The sequence below is a fragment of the Sciurus carolinensis genome, chromosome 1, assembly GCF_902686445.1.
Source record: "Sciurus carolinensis chromosome 1, mSciCar1.2, whole genome shotgun sequence".
Taxonomy (NCBI): domain Eukaryota; kingdom Metazoa; phylum Chordata; class Mammalia; order Rodentia; family Sciuridae; genus Sciurus; species Sciurus carolinensis.
The window spans coordinates 208,150,777-208,165,790 of NC_062213.1; the positions used below are offsets into that span (position 1 = coordinate 208,150,777).

A 15,014-nucleotide genomic window follows, 5' to 3' on the forward strand; every position below is an offset into this window, starting at 1 on the left:
ACTGGGACAAACAACTATGCTTCTTGTCCCCAGAAAATCTCCCACCAGATCCTCCTGCAGGGCGCTGCCCGGGAGCACGCGATGTTCGTGGAGGGCGGAGACCCGCTGGACGTGCCTGTGGAGTCTCTCGCTGCGATATCTGCCGTTGGCCCTGAGCACAGAGAGGGTGAGCGCCCTCCTCAGGCACACCAGCATGGGAAGGGGAGGGGAGGCCATGGCCACCTCAGGGAGGAGCAAGCAAGTGGGCACACCCAGGCCCAGCAGAGCACGGCAAGGACTCCCAGCCCATCGCCCGCAGAGCCAGGCAGGACTGGCACTGTGAACCAGTGTCAGGGGGTCCAGCCCGCCCTCCACCCTCCGCCCACCCTGGGCAGCTGCACTCGCTCCCCGGGAACACCTGTGTGGTCCTGGCCAGGCTCCCCCTCTCCAGAAGCTGAGGAGCTGAAGCCCATCCTGGTGACCCTGGATTACGTCCAGTTTGATGCAGACACACCAGCCCCACCTGCCACCCGAGAGCTGCAGGTGGGCTGCATCAGGACCACCCAGCTCTCCCCGAAGAAGGTGACGGCACCCCACTCCTGCTCGCACCCTGGCTTTCCCTGCCGTGGGCAGCCATGGCCTCTCCTGGCCTTGACCCTCACTGGGCTTGCCTAGGATTTCCTGCAGCTGTGGGGTAGGCAGGGCTGGACGCCCAGGGCTCCCACCCCGATACTGCCTCCTGGGATGCCTGGTGCCAGCCTCCATCCATGCCAATGGCCTGCAGATGGCAGAGTTCAGCATGGACAGTGTCACGTGGCTGCAGCACAAAGGCTTCTCCATCGAGCCCTCCAGGGGCTTCGTAGAGCGCGGCCAGACCAAGACCATCAGCATCTCCTGGGTGCCACCCGTTGACTTCGACGTAGGTGCTGGGAGCTCCAGGCTGGGAGGGCGACAGCCCACCCCACCAGTGAGGCAGGGCTATGGGGGCGCTTGGGGGTCAGACTGGCAGAACAGCAGGAAAGAGGGGTCTCTGCCCGGCGCCCAGTGGCTGAGGGTCCCCTCCCCCCACGCCCTCTGTTCCAGCCGGATCATCCTCTCATGGTGTCAGCCCTGCTGCAGCTCAGAGGGGATGTGAAGGAAACCTACAAGATCATCTTGGTAGCCAACGTGGTGACCGGCTCCTGAGACCACAGGGGCAGCTCCACAAGCCCCTCCACTCTCCTGTCCACTCCTGCAGCGCTCAGAAGGCTGTCAGCCTGTCCAAACACCCCCGGGGCTGGGATCTGGGCATCCCCCGCTGGGCAGGTTCAAATGGTCAGTCTCCTGGATGGCCCCATGACCGGATTCCCCAGTCCATGGCCACCTCCTGCTATGCTGGACTCAACAAGCCCACAGTCCAAGAGCACCCCTCTCCCTGAACCCAACACTCAGAACCAGGGATAAGTCCTGTTCAGCTCACAAACTACTTCTAGCCAGAGACCCATACCCACCAGGACCTGCCCAGCCTTCAGAGGGCCCTAGGAAAGCCACCCCTTCAGGCCTGTCAATAAAGTCCCTGAGCCAACCATGCAGCTGCAGTATGGGTGACAACCATGGGAGAGACGAACAGAGCTCTGGGGAGTGGCCCTACACACACACCTGTGGAACAGCCAACTCTGCTGAGCAGGGGCCTCCTGGATGGTGGGATCTCGCCAGACACTGTGGGAAGACCACCTGGCCCAAACACTGGGAGGGCCCCACACTTGGAGCGCTGGGTGATGGGTGTGGGGTACAGGGCTGGAGTTGAGACTGACCCACACTCAGAGGTGCAGGGAGGAGGCAGAAGGGGAGAAGGGGCTCCAAACTCTAGGGCAGGTCCCTTAGTCCTCCTGGGACCTCCCAAGTTCTAGGACACTGGCCCCAAAGAAGGAGTGAGCAAAAGTTGAGGGCTCAGCTCAGCCACATTTCCCCCTCAGGACCCACCCAGGGGCCAGAGTGAGGCCCAGCTTGTGAGTTTGGGTTCCACTTGTCTGAGAACCCTGGGTTCTGCTTTCTGGGTTCTGGTCCACCCTTCAAGGGAGAAAACCACTCCCAGCCCTAAGATGCTCCTACACCCCAATCCACTACCTGCTAGTTCTTTCCCTCAAGAGTGTGACCTGCTGGACACAAAGCCAGCCTGGCCCTCCTGTCTGTGCATCACAACCCCCTGCCATCCCAACCCAGGGCCATCCACCAGGAGCAAATTGAGTGTGGGTGTCTGGGTGCTTGCTCAGTGCCCTTGGCACTTAGAAGCCTGCCATTGCCCCTCAGTAACATGGACCCTGCAGCATTTTGCAAGGTTTCTTTCCAGAAGACTTCAGAGTGACAGACCCAGACCCCTTGCTGCCCTTGCTGGGGCTGACCAGCATTGGCCCCCCTAGGCCCTAGATGTGCTTCCTGGCCAGATGGGAGGAGGAGGCAGAGTCCACCAGGCCATGTCGGGCCTCAGAATGATGTGCTCCACAGAAGACCCTCCCTCCTGGAAGAGGGCAGAGCATTCCCCGTCCAGGACTCCAGGCTCTGGCCCAGCTAAGGCTGTACTTGGGTGGTGTGCTGGCCCTCCAAAATCAAGCACAGTCAAGTCAGAAAGAAGGAGGGTCAGCAGCCAAGCCCAGCCAGCTGCAGTACAGGCTGGAGCAGCGCCAAGGAGACCTACTGGCACCGGGCCTAGACGACCCACCCCACACCCTGGTGACCCTGAGCCAGGGAGACAGTAGTGGCCTGCACGGGGGTGGGGGGAAGGAGGGGAGCGTTCCAAGGGCGGGACCGGGTGTGGGCGGGGCTCGCACGGAGCGGAGCAGTCCCAGGAAGCGGGCGGGGCATGGTGGGCGGGGCCTCGTAAAGCCTCGGGCCCGCCGGACTCGACTCCGGCGTCCGCGCGGAGCATGGCCCTGGGGCCACCAGCTGCTGGTGGGATTCTGCTGCTGCTGCCGCTCCTGCCGCTGCCGCAGGTGGGTTGGGCCGCGCGTGAGGTTCGGGCATTTGGGGCGGGTCTGCGACCGGCCACGCCCCGCCTGGGCTCACCTCTGTCCCCGCAGGTGGCGCTGGGCTCCGCGGATCGCAGCTGCGACCCTTCGGACCAGTAAGTCGGGGTGGGGATGAGGGAAGCCGGGCCTAGCCCGCGCCGCCGGGAGGTCTGGGTGGTGAGGTCGTCGGCGCCGGTGCCCAGCCGCCCCAGGTGCTGCTGTCTCTGCAGGTGCCCTTCCCAGGCCCGCTGGAGCAGCCTGTGGCACGTGGGGTAAGTGAGGCCGCGGCTCGGATCCGGCTGTCGGTTCACCTTGAGGGGAGACCCTGCTAAACTCACCAGATCCCACGCGGCATCTGGTCGCTTCTACTGCTGCTGGCGGCAAGGCCCTGGGGCCCTGGGCAGCCTCAGAGCAAAGCCTGGTCAGAGTCACCAGAAGGCACAAGGATTGTGCAGTTGACTGGGGACAGTGTGTCCTGGGAGTGAGCCCAAGGCCACCCCTGGCCAGCCCTGGAGAGACAGCCAGGGCAGGCCCAGCAGCAGAAGGCCAGGGCAGGCAGGTCTCTTCCGTCAGGCTCTGGCCAGGGAGGTCTCTGGCATGGAAAGACATTCTCTGGTTTTCTCTCCCCTGCCTGTCGTCCTGTCTTGGGTGACTGGGAGGCGGCTGGCCCCAGGGTGCCTCTGCCTGGTGGTGAGGGTCAGTCTGGTGGTGGGCCTTGCTACTCTTGCCAGGCTCATCCTCCTCGCTGTCCTGCTGCTGCTGCTGTGTGGAGTCACCGCCAGCTGTGTCCGGTTCTGCTGCCTCCGGAAGCACGTGCACACACAGACACACCTGCCCCCAGTATGGCAACCCTGCGACCTCACTGTCATCCCTGTGGACAGTGACAGCCCTGTGCATAGCACTGTGACCTGTGAGTGCCCGGTGGCCCACCAACCAGCAGGGGCAGGGACTTTGGGGGGTGAATGCCAATCCCACCTCCATAAACCATTCTGGTTCCCTGCAGCCTACAGCTCCGTGCAGTACCCACTGGGCATGCAGCTGCCCCTGCCTTTTGGGGAACTGGACCCTGACTCCATGGTCCCTCCTGCCTATAGCCTATATGCACCTGAGCTGCCACCCTCCTATGATGAGGCCATGAAGATGGCAAAACCCAGAGAAGAGGAGCCGACCCCCTCTCAGAAACCCAGTCCTCTTCCTGGGACCTCGGGCCTAGAGACCTCTCCAGGGCCCTGGGAGCCAAGCCCCAGTGTTCAGCAGCCTGCCAGTAGCCCTGGCGCCCCTTGAAGCAGGCAGAAGGGCTCTCCCAGAGCCAAAGCACTTGGAGTCCTGACTCCTGGAGCCAAGGTCCCCCGGGCTGCCCCACTATCCTTTCCCCTGGGAAGGTCAGCCATCCAGCACACTGCTGCAGACCTGGCCTCGTTGCTATGTAACGCCGGCCAGCCAACCAACCCCGAAGGCAGGCTGAGTCCCAGCCCCTGGCCAGGCCCTATCAGGTCCTCAGCGTGGAGGAGGCCCTGTAGGCCTGAGACTTGGGAACTCAGGGCCATCTGTGGTGTCCATGACTTTTTGGAGAAAGAATAAAATTTATGTCTGAATGGTCTCCATCTATATGGGAAGGGCTCTGGGACCCCAGGGTCCAGGGGGGCTGCCAAGGCAGCTACCCCCAGCATGGCAGGCAGGGCACACATGTAGCCCACCTGACCTCTAGGCGGCTGTTCAGGGACAAGGTCAAGTGTCTCAGCAGAAGTGACCAGGACCACGTGCCTGTGGCTGCCCCAGAAGACCCCTCTCCAGACCCACCCCTTGGCCACCCCTCCCTCCAGGCTGGGGACAGTGAAGCGCACAGGAGTCAGACTGGAGCATTTATTTGACACAGTTGGGGCAGGGCAGGCAGTGGCAGGCTCTGGCTTCCTGGGCAGGCCTCCCGTAGCCACAGCAGCTGCTCCTACTGAACCAGCTTGAAGGACTCTCCGGTCATCATGGCCACGAACTCTGGGGGCAGAGAGGGACAGGTCAGCAGCCTGCACGGTCTGCGTGGCTCGGCTCCCGGTGCCCGTGCCACTCACCCTCGTAGTCGATGGTTCCGTCCCCATCCTTGTCCGCCTCCTTCATCATCTGCTCAGCCTCCACCTCGTTGAGGGGCTCCCCTGCGTTCATGAGCACGTACCTGCCAGGTCCCCACACTGAGCCACCCCGGTGGCCCTGCCTGAGCCAGCCCGTGCCACCCCACCGCCCGGCCCCACCCTACTTGAGTGTGTTCCAGTCGATGTAGCCCTTGCTCTCCTTGTCGAAGACCTGGAACGCTGCCCTCAGCTCACTCTCCTGGTTCTGGGCCTTCTCGTGGTAAATCCCCATCAGCGCCAAGAAGCCATCACAGTTGAAGAAGCCTTTGTCTGCAAGGAGTCCATGCCCGTCCCCCTCAAGTGAGGGGTGGGCTGGGCCGGGCCCCACTCTGCCCTCCAGTGGCTCTGCCCCCTCCCCACGCTCACTATGTGAACCGACCCAGGGCTGCCCCTCCACGTGCCACCAGCCCCAGCTCACTGTCTCTGTCCACGTCCTTGGCCATGGAGGCCAGCTCGCTCTTGGTGGGGTTGATACCCAGCAGGCTCATGAGCCGCTCCAGCTCGCCAGTCTTCACCTCCCCGTTGCCCTCCTCGTCAAACATCTCAAAGACCCCCTTGTATTCCTTGATCTGATCAGCCGACAGGCGCTCCGTCTGCAGGGGACACAGCACCCAGCCTCACCAGGGGCTCCCTTGCCCCACTGTCCAGTGTCTGTCCACCTGGCCACCTTCAGGGCACACACGTGCTTAGTGAGCAGGCCTCTCAGATGGGCAGGGGCTTCAGGGTGAGCAGGGTTCTGAAGGGGCACGAACAAGTGAAGCAGGGAGTCCCGGTGAGGGGACCAGATGGGTGTGCAGGAGCCAGGGAACAGGTCAGCCATGAGAGGGACAGCAAGGCTGCAGAAGCAGTGGGCCAGGCCCTAGGGCCAAGGCCGTGGACAACAGGAGTGACCAGGTAAAGGGCACTGGGGACCAGCGTGGGGAGGAATCCACAGGACCAGGCAAAGGCCTCCAAGGAGAAGTGTGCAGGCCAGCCCACAGCCAGGGTCCAAGGAGGACCCTGAGGAGGAGTCCTGGGGAAGGCCCAGCAGCCACCACCTCGCCAGCCCCGCAGCAGAGGTGCCGGGCGAACCTTCAGCAAGGGTTTCATGGGGCACAAAGACAGAGGGCAGTGTGGGCAGGACCTCGGCCTCGGCCCCAGCCCCTCACCAGCTGCTCCTCAAGCTCCCGGAGAGGCCCTCCTATGTGGAGGCACTGCTCTAGCCATTCTCTGCCCAGAGGCCCTGACCCAGCTCCTTCCCCACTGCACGCTCGGCCCACCCAGCCAGCCCCCAGCACCTCTGCAGGTGCTGGAGCAGCCTTACCATGTCTGTGGCTGGTCAGGAGGGCAATGCGACACACTGGCACAGGGACTGCTGTGGGCAGAGGACGCAGCCAATGGTGGCAGCTGGGTTTTAGCTGGACCCAGCTGCCTGGGGTCCCTGGGGTCCAGGTTCCAGAAGCCTTTTATGGGTGGGAAATCCTACCGGCCCTATTTTGGGATGGCCAGCCCTTCCCCACAGGCCCTTCCTGATCCTCCTTGGCCTGGGCAGCCCCTTGCCCTAACATGCATGCCAAGAGATGAGCAGAGGACAGAAGAGGGACTGGCTGGCGATGGGACCTGGCACTGTTTCCTCCTCAGGGTGCCACCTCTTGGGCTACCTCCCCGAGGTGCTGGCTCTCCTGCTGTTTGGGGGACCCTCTTCCTAGGCTGCTGTCACTCATTTGTGAGAATTCTTCAGAAGGCCCACCGGTGGGCCTGACCTGGCTGCTCCTCTATCCCCATAGGCCCAGCGCTGACCCTTGCCAACTCTCCCTAAAGACAGGTGGGTTGAGTAAGTGTATAGGCCCAGCCACCTCCACACGCGGCTGAGAGTCCACCGTTCAGGGAGGAGACAGCCAAGGCAAACGGCCCTGGGACCAGACTGTGGCTGGGAGGCAGGGCCAGGTTCCTCAGCAGCCAGGGGCTATTCTGGGGTTTCTGAGGAAACCTGACCTCCCTTCCACTCAGAACAGCAAAGCTGACTCTCGGGAGCCATGTGCCCAGGTGCCTGAGTGGCGCAGACCCTCTGTGCCTGCCTGCAACCTCCCCAAACATGCGCCGGCTTCTCCTGCCCAGGTCTAATGCAACACCAGGCAGCCCACTGGCCCCAAAGCCCAGCCCGGGTCCTCCTGCCCCAGCCAGCCGGTGGCCTGGCCATGACCCTCAGGTTCTCAGGTGCTGTCCCTCTCTGGCTTGCTGCCAGGGATAGTCACTGACAGGCCCCCACCTGTTCCCCTCACTCCTGCGGGTGGCCTGGGGAGACACATGTGCATGCCTCCACCCCATAGCCACCTGACAGGTCTGAACAGGTGTGGCTCTGGTGTCCCCCAACAGCCCAGCCTTCTGCCTGCCAGAATATCCAAGGCTGCAGGATGCTGCCTGTTCAGGCCCAGACCAGCTGTTGAGGCTGAAAGATCTGTGCTGACGGCAGGGCATCTCCCGGCTGAGCTCAGGCAGGAGAAACTGGCTGAGATTGCTGTGTCAAGTGTGATCCTGTTCCTTCGCTGTGGCTGCACTCTGGCCCTGGTTTCTGGTTTCCCCCTGGAGGGGGTGTGCCACGTGTATTGAGCACCTTCCCCAGCGATACAGAATGCAGTGAGCCACAGCACCCAGACCCAAGCCCGGGGTTCGAGGTCCCTGTCTAAGCCAGCAAGTTAGAGACCATGTCCTTGCCAGCAACTCCCTCCTGCCTGTGGCTCTCAGCCACGGACAACAGGCTCAGCCTCCTGCATCCCTAGACCCCTGACTCTGACACTCCTGGGCTGCGGCATAGAAGGTCCCAGACATCTTGATGACCTCGCGATTCACACTCAAAGCTGTAACACGTGGAGCCAAGTCAGAGCCGAGGCAGCACCTCCCCCCCCACCCCCCCCACCCCCCACCACCCCCGTCTCCCCTGGCTGCGGTGCCAGAGCCAGGAGGGCACATGTTTTCCACCACCCTCGCCCCGTCTGCACTCCCGCCCACACCCAGGGCCCCAAAAGGGCAGAAGCCACGATTGGTTCCTCACCTCCTTTCCCTCTCTCACCTCTCCCACCTCCACCTGTGTGGCCTCCAGGTAGGCCACATGGCCTCTGCAAGTAACCAGTTTTCCATCTTGTGTCTCTTCTGGTCACTGAAGGAAAAAAGAAAAATGGGTCCTCTGCCCACAGCAGTCCCTGTGCCGGGTTGAACCCAGGGGCACTTTCCACTGAGCTGCATCCCCAGCCCTTTTTGTTTTTTCAGATAGGACCTTGCTAAGTTGCCCAGGCTGGCCTTGAACTTGTGATCCTCCTGCTGCAGCCTCCCAAGTAGCCAGGAATCCATCACTTAACCATTTTTAGGTGCACAGTACAGTAGTACTACTGTATACACCCTGTTGTGCCCAAGGTCTCTAGAACTCTTGTCTTGCAAAACGGAACCTCTATTCCCCTTGAACAGCTCCCCTCTCCTCCCTCCCTGAGGTTTCTCCCCTAGCTCTGGCAACCAACTTTCTATTCTAAGGGTCTGACTACTTGAAATACCTCATGTAAGTGGAGTCGGACTGCATTTCTCATTTTGTTTCTGGCTTATGTCACTTACGAGTTATGTCCTCAAGGTTTATCCCAGGGGGGCATTGGTAGCACAGACCTGTAATCCCAGTAACTTGGGAGTCTGAGGCAGGAGGCTTGCAGGTTCAAGGCCAACCTCAGCAACTTAGTAAGGCCCTGTCCCAAAATTACATTAAAAGACGGAGTGTGGCTCAGTAGCAGAGTGCTTGCCAAGCATGCATGGAGACCTGGGTTCCATCCCCCAGAATCACCAGAAAGAGAGAGAGATGAGTATATTCATATGCATACACATCCTCCTGTCTCTTTGGAGAATTTCAGATGGGAGGTCCCAAGGGGTGGAAATGGCTCCCCAAGAGTAGTCCATGACGGTCAGGAACAGTGTGCTCCAGGCAGCTGGGTAGTGGCTTTCCACCTCAGGACATGCAGTGTGTTCTCTGGACAGTTCTGCATAGAGTCATGGGTACCAAGGGAGCAGCTGAACCTGCAGACAGGCCAGAGTAGGTGGTTTGTGTATGCAGCAAGGAGAACCCGACCTTCCCCAGCACTGGTGCTTCCCAGGGCAGGAGACTGTGACCCCTTCCTGGAGAAGAAGGGAGACCCACAGACATCACCTCAGCCTCTGGGATCTCCAGTGAGAAAACACTGAGGGACCACCCAGCCCTCCAGAGCAGCCGCAGCTGCACACCCACCTCGCCTGTGGTCCAAGCTAGGAGAGGACACTGAAGTCCCTTGGGGCCGGAGAGAGGCTCCCTCTACCCAGTCCTGCTTCCCTTAGTGGTCTATCCCTAACACACAGCTCCCATCCCAAACTTCATCTTGGACTGGCTTCAGGGAGCCAGAGTTGTGACAAGACTGGACACTGGGATCCATCCCAGATGCCCAGCTGCAGCAAGGGCCCTGGGCTCATTGCAACACTCTCGTGGTGAGCTGGACGTGGGTGTGGGGTTAGGGGGTTGCTGCCAAGCATGGCTACAAATGGCAGTGGGAGGGAGAGTCCTGGGCACTGGAAGCCAAGTGCGTCAGGGGCCTCCCTGGTCGCACAGTTTCTCTGCCCTCCACTCCCTGCAGGAGGGTAGAGCAGCAGAGCCCTGCCCATGGCTTCAGCTGGAACCAAGGTCAAGGTCAGACCCTGGTGGGGCATCCAGGTGGCTGTCCCCCACGGACTGATCCCTAGACTCTTTGATTGCTTGCTTCTCCCTGATACTCACCCTCCTGAAGCTGGAACGACATCAGTCCCCCAAGCCCACCCTGGTAGCTGTAGACTGACAAAGGGTTAAACTGCTGATCTCCCTGGCGGGGGACAAGCTGGGCCTGACACAGTGCCATGCAGCTGGACCACACAAGGCAGTGGGATTCTGCATGCACACTGGCAAGGAGCAACTTTTTATTTTTTAATTTATTTCTTCTTCTTAGTTATATGTGACAGTAGAATGCATTTTGACGTATTGTACATATGTGAAGTATAACTTCTCATTCTTCTGGTTGTACATGACGTGGAATTACCTGGGTCTTGTAATTATATATGCAATAGGATGGTAATGTTTGATTCATTCTACTATCTTTCCTATTCCCATCCTCCCTCCCTTCCCTTCATTCCTCTTTGTCTAATCCAAAGTACTTCTAGTCTTCCCTACCTCTGCCCCATTGAGTTAGCATCCTCATATCAGAGAGAACATTCAGCCTTTGGTGTTTTGGAACTGGTTTATTTCACTTAGCATGATATTCTCCAGCTCCATCCATTTACCACCAAATGCCATAATTTTGTTCTTCTTTATAGCTAAGTAATATTCCACTGTGTATAAGTACCACATTTTTTTTTTTATCCATTCATCTGTTGAAGGGCACCTAGGTGGGTTTCATAGTTTAGCTGTTGTGAGTTGAGCTGGGGGAGCATCTTCTGTTACCAACAACTGAAGTTTCCTTGGTAGTCACAGGCCAGGCAGCTGTGCTAGGGGACCTGCCCACCTCCTTACCTCCAGGGCTCAGCCCTGGTCTCTCCTTCCCTTCCACCTCCAGCTCACCAAAGGTCTTCCTGGAATTCCCCTGGAAAACTGATTCCTTACCCCTGGATCTGCTTGCGGGGAACCCAGCCTGGACAGGACAAGCAGCTTGCAAAAGGGAACCCAAACTTCAAACCCCAAGTCCGCATAAAATAGGAGATGATGTGAGTTAAAGTGCTCTTCAGAAGAGGGCCATGATCTCAATTCAGGAAAAAGAAAATGTAATAAATCTAATAGAACACAGGAAGGGAGAAGGAAGTAGGAGAAAAGCAGCCTAAGGGCGACAGGGAGGGGGCAAAGGGATGCGCTGGGAAGGAGATCCTCCAAGCACGTTCTGTGCACGTATGCATGTGGCACAAGAATCCCACTATTATGTACAATTATAATGACTAATGAAAGTAAATAAAAAAGAAATACGGTATAAATAGAAAATATAAGTAATATAACAAAAGTTAGGCCAGGTGCTCCACACCTATAATCCTACTTACTCAGGAGGAAGAAGTAGAAAGATCTCAAGTTCAAGGCTAGCCTGAGCAACACAGCCGGACTGTCTCGAATTAAAATTTTTAAAAAGGGGTGTAGGGCTGGGCATATAGCTCAGTTGGTAGAGCTTTGTCTAGCATGCACAAGGCCCCAGGTTCAATCTCCAGAACCAGAAAAAGAAAATGAAAAAAAAAAAAAAGTAAAATCTACCCACCTGAAAGAGCTTCTTAGGGCCAAAGCTGGAAACATTTGAGCAACAATATGACTAATATGAGTAGCTTTGGATTATAACCCTAGTATAAAATAAATATCCATTTTGTATCAAAAGACACCATAAATAGACTAAAAAGAATATACTGAAAGAATATACTGGCAAATTATTTATCTGATAAAAGATTAATATCCAGAATATATAAAGAGCTTCTACAACTTAACAACAATTCTTAAAACAGGCAAAGGATTTGGTCAAGGAGAGAACTCCTGTCATCCCAGTTATTATGAAGGTTGAAGCAGGAAGATGGCAAGGTCAAGGCCAGCCTGGGCAATTTAGCAAAAACCTGTCTCAAAATAAAATAAAAAGGGCTGATAGAACGCCCCCGGGTTCAATCCCCAGTACCACACAAAAAAAGAATTAATTAAAATAATAAAAGTTTAAAAATAAAGCAACCCTAGGGGTTTCTTGCTTTCCAAGATCTAAGTGGGCTGGACAGGACAAGCAGCTTGCAAGTCCGCGCAAGTGTACCGGGGCAGCCACGCCCGGCCCTGGCACTTGGCCCGGCCCGGCCCCGCCCCCCCCCCCCGCCCTCTCCCGGCCCCGCCTCGCCCTGGCACTTGGCCCCGCCCCACCGCTCACTCCCGGCCCCGCCTGGGCTTTCGGATCAAACCCGGCCCTGTCACTCGGCCCAGGCCCCGCCCCTTAGCCCGACCCGGAAGCGCCGCCGCCCGGCGTTTGTTCGGCGAGAGTCCACCAGGAGGCGCCCGAGGGCCGCGCGGAACCGACCCGGCCAGGCCTGGCCTTTGAGGCCGCCTGCCTGGAGTTGAACCCCGGCCGGGTTCAGGCACAGAGCCCGCGGCAGTGCAAGCTCTGCCATCTCCCGGCGCCTTTCTTCGTTCCGGGTGTCAAAACGCTACTTTTTAAGCCTCACTTTGGGGTTCCTACAATTGCAGGAACAGGGTTGGACATAATTATCCTTTTTACCCACCCGGAAGGCTGACCACAGCTCCAGCCCCAAGGCGCGGACGCCGCTCCCCGGATGCCACTGGACCCTGAACGTCCAGGCGCCCCCAGAAGCGTCCCCATCCCCAAGCAACCCTCCTTGCCCTGTGGGCCCCATTTCCACCAGGGGACCAGCCAGGCCCTGCACCCGGCAGTGTGAACCTGCAGCCGGCCAGCCTACGATCTGAGCTCCAGCTCCTTGGGGCCTGCAGGGGTATTTGTGGGCAGGGGACTCATCCTGTTCCTTCGGTCTTGTTTGTGACAACAGCGGGGTAATTTTGTCCAAGTGCATCAAGCTGCAGGTGCTCTGCAGCCGGAGTGAGCAGGGATCTCTGCCCTCACCAGGGCAGCTGTTCTGTCCGGCCTCGTGCCTGCTACAGAGGAGAGAAAACTGGAGGAGACTGGCTTCTCTGCCCAGCCCTGGCCTGAGGTGACCTCCAAAGCTGGGGTGGGTAGTGGCAGGCAGCAGGGACTGGCCGTGGCAGTACCCCAGGAGCTCCTGGTCAGGGTTGACTTGCAGCCCCCCTCCTGCCACCCACTGCAATAGGGCAGCTTCCTCTCCATGTGGTCTCAGAGGTCAAGAGCACTGCCCCTCATGACCCCAGGAGCTGCTGGAAGGGCAAAGAGTTAGGATAAGAGACTCTTAGAAGTCCGATCAGCAGGCTGGTCCCACCCCCAGGGAACCCCAAGAGGCAGGCCTGGGCAGGAGGAGCCCCGCGGGACAAGAAGCAAGTCCCAGCCTGTATCAGAGAGACGTCACAGTAAAGGCCCCAGGGACCCTGGCTTCAGGCAGCCTTGCCACGTGCCTGGTGGCACCTGCTGGTTTCCAAAACACCCAGCACCTGCCTGCCCGACACCCCCCAGGAGTAACATCCCCAGGCCTGTGATCTCCCCTGTGCAACCCTGCTGCCGGGGGTCCCATCCCTCTGATTCCTCTTCCATCTCAAGCCCCGTGCCCCTGGGCCTCCCAGACCACCATCTGGGTCTGTGCCCTGCTTCTGGGCCCTGCTGGCCCCTCACCCCGCCCACCCTGCATTGCACCTTTTCCTAACACTTTGCATCATCTCTCTGGTGGCTGGTGGCTGAGCCTCCGGGACAGAATCCTAGACAAACAGCCTTTAGGCCCCAGAGGCACTCCCAGGAGGAAGCAGCCTCTTTAGGATCTGTGGGGTTGGGGCCCTGGGGTGCTCCTCCTGGGCACAGGGCTGCTGGCCATGTGGCCCTTGCTCTCTCAGCCCAGGGCCTGAACGTGATGTGCCTGTTGGAGCAACAGCACAGTGGCTGGATCAGGTGGGGTGGGGAAGGGGGACTGCAGCCCCTCACTCCTGCGCCTGCTGGTGCAGCCCTCAGTGCGCTGAGTGCCCTACTCCATTGCAGACGGTGCCAGGGCTGCACTCAGGCCCAGTCAGGGATGACCCACCCGCCTGATGGGCTGAGGTCACACAGGGGCCTGGACGGCAGGCACAGGGCACAAAGGCAGCTGCCTCAGGCCACTCCCAAGGCAGGGAGGGCACAGGGAGGGGGAGCCAAGGTGAAGGAGGAGCCCTTCTTACTCCATGTGTGAAGACCGACCTGAACCCTGGCACTGGGTGCTGGATGGGGTAAGGCCAGCAGGCCTGGGGCGTAGCCCTCCAGGGAGCGGCACACCCACCACTGCTTCCCACCAACCGCTCACTGGGGCCAGTCTTGAGTAGGTGAGGAAGGGTCCCTGCTCTGTGGACAAATGTAACGGGGATCCAGGAAGGAACAGGGGAGGGCAGGGACATGCAGTGGAGACAGGGCTAGGGCAGGCCCAGGCAGAGGCCACTGTCTTCCTCCCGAGGTGCCCTCTGCTCAGCACTCTCAGCCTACATGAAGCCAGCTCACCCCTTGGTGCCCAGCCCTTCCTGCTTCCTGGCTGTTTCACATGTGTCCCACCCACTCCTTCCCGGCCCAGCTCTGGACCCGGAAGCTCTCTAGGTCCCTGCGTGGGAACCCCCCTATGTTGGGTTCCCTGGTACCCCGGCCACACTGGCCCACAAGGATGGCAAATCCCTGCCTCTCTCCCAGGGGTCATCCTGAGTGTGCCAGGCTCAGGGTAGCCCTCTGCCCGTCCTCCTGGCCCACACATTCAGCCTGGGAAGCCCTGAGCTTGTACCGCATGGACTCCCTGAGGCCCAGGCAGATCACCTCCAGGACCCCAGGAGGGCCTCCTCCCTCTCCATTCCCCTGTGCTTCATCCCCCCCAGCGGCCAGCCGGCTACGTTGACCAGGAGTAGCCTGCACACATTCCCTATGCCCCGGTCAGTTCTCCATTCATCTACATACTCTTGCCCACCCCACCTTTGGAGCCCCTTCCCCAACCCCTCTTTTTTTCTTTTTCTTTTTGGTACTGGGGACTGAACCCAGGGGCACTTAACCACTGAGCCACATCCCCAGCCCTTTTTATTTTATTTTTTATTTCGAGACAGGAGCTCACTCAATTTCTTAGGGCCTTACCAAGATGCTGAGGCTGACTTTGAACTTGTGATCCCCCTGCCTCAGCCTCCTGAGCTGCTGGGATCACAGGCCCTCCATGAAGGACAGACTTTGGCTACATACACTCCCACCACATGCCCCTGCCAGCTCACAGTCCTCCAAGCCCCAACACCCGCACAGTGCCCACTTCTCTACCCAGATCTCCAACAAGCATCTTGGGC

General features: G+C 59.3%; 3 protein-coding genes across 13 annotated transcripts in view; 2 read left to right on the forward strand and 1 right to left on the reverse strand.

Moving 5' to 3' along the window:
• The window catches only part of Cfap74 (cilia and flagella associated protein 74), a 43,546-nt gene extending 40,830 nt beyond the window's left edge, over positions 1-2,716 (forward strand). For 5 of the 9 annotated variants that reach the window (XM_047550311.1, XM_047550382.1, XM_047550321.1 and 2 more), the window contains 4 exons: positions 34-166; positions 416-561; positions 764-898; positions 1,063-2,716. In XM_047550311.1, the coding sequence (XP_047406267.1) occupies positions 34-166; positions 416-561; positions 764-898; positions 1,063-1,164 (516 nt within the window). In that variant the 3' untranslated portion in view covers positions 1,165-2,716. Of the gene's footprint in view, positions 1-33; positions 167-415; positions 562-654; positions 674-737; positions 899-1,062 lie in introns of all 9 variants that reach the window. The other 4 variants (XM_047550332.1, XM_047550362.1, XM_047550369.1 and 1 more) reach the window with 3 other exon arrangements.
• A 94-nt stretch (positions 2,717-2,810) lies between these two features.
• Positions 2,811-4,555, forward strand: Tmem52 (transmembrane protein 52). 3 transcript variants are annotated; one of them, XM_047550409.1, is made up of 5 exons: positions 2,814-2,948; positions 3,036-3,079; positions 3,194-3,235; positions 3,695-3,873; positions 3,967-4,555. In XM_047550409.1, the coding sequence occupies exons 1-5, from the start codon at positions 2,883-2,885 to the stop codon at positions 4,245-4,247; spliced, it is 612 nt and encodes a 203-aa protein (XP_047406365.1). In that variant the 5' UTR covers positions 2,814-2,882; the 3' UTR covers positions 4,248-4,555. The 3 variants fall into 3 exon arrangements, with proteins under 3 accessions (XP_047406374.1, XP_047406365.1, XP_047406357.1); XM_047550418.1 differs by lacking the exon at positions 3,194-3,235 and having other exon boundaries at positions 2,811-2,948; XM_047550401.1 differs by having other exon boundaries at positions 2,868-3,079.
• A 269-nt stretch (positions 4,556-4,824) lies between these two features.
• Calml6 (calmodulin like 6) lies at positions 4,825-12,211 on the reverse strand. The gene is made up of 5 exons (XM_047530398.1): positions 12,047-12,211; positions 5,505-5,679; positions 5,212-5,356; positions 5,030-5,130; positions 4,825-4,955 (listed from the first exon to the last, which is right to left on the reverse strand). The coding sequence occupies exons 1-5, from the start codon at positions 12,209-12,211 to the stop codon at positions 4,909-4,911; spliced, it is 633 nt and encodes a 210-aa protein (XP_047386354.1). The 3' UTR covers positions 4,825-4,908.
• Positions 12,212-15,014: the final 2,803 nt, after the last annotated feature.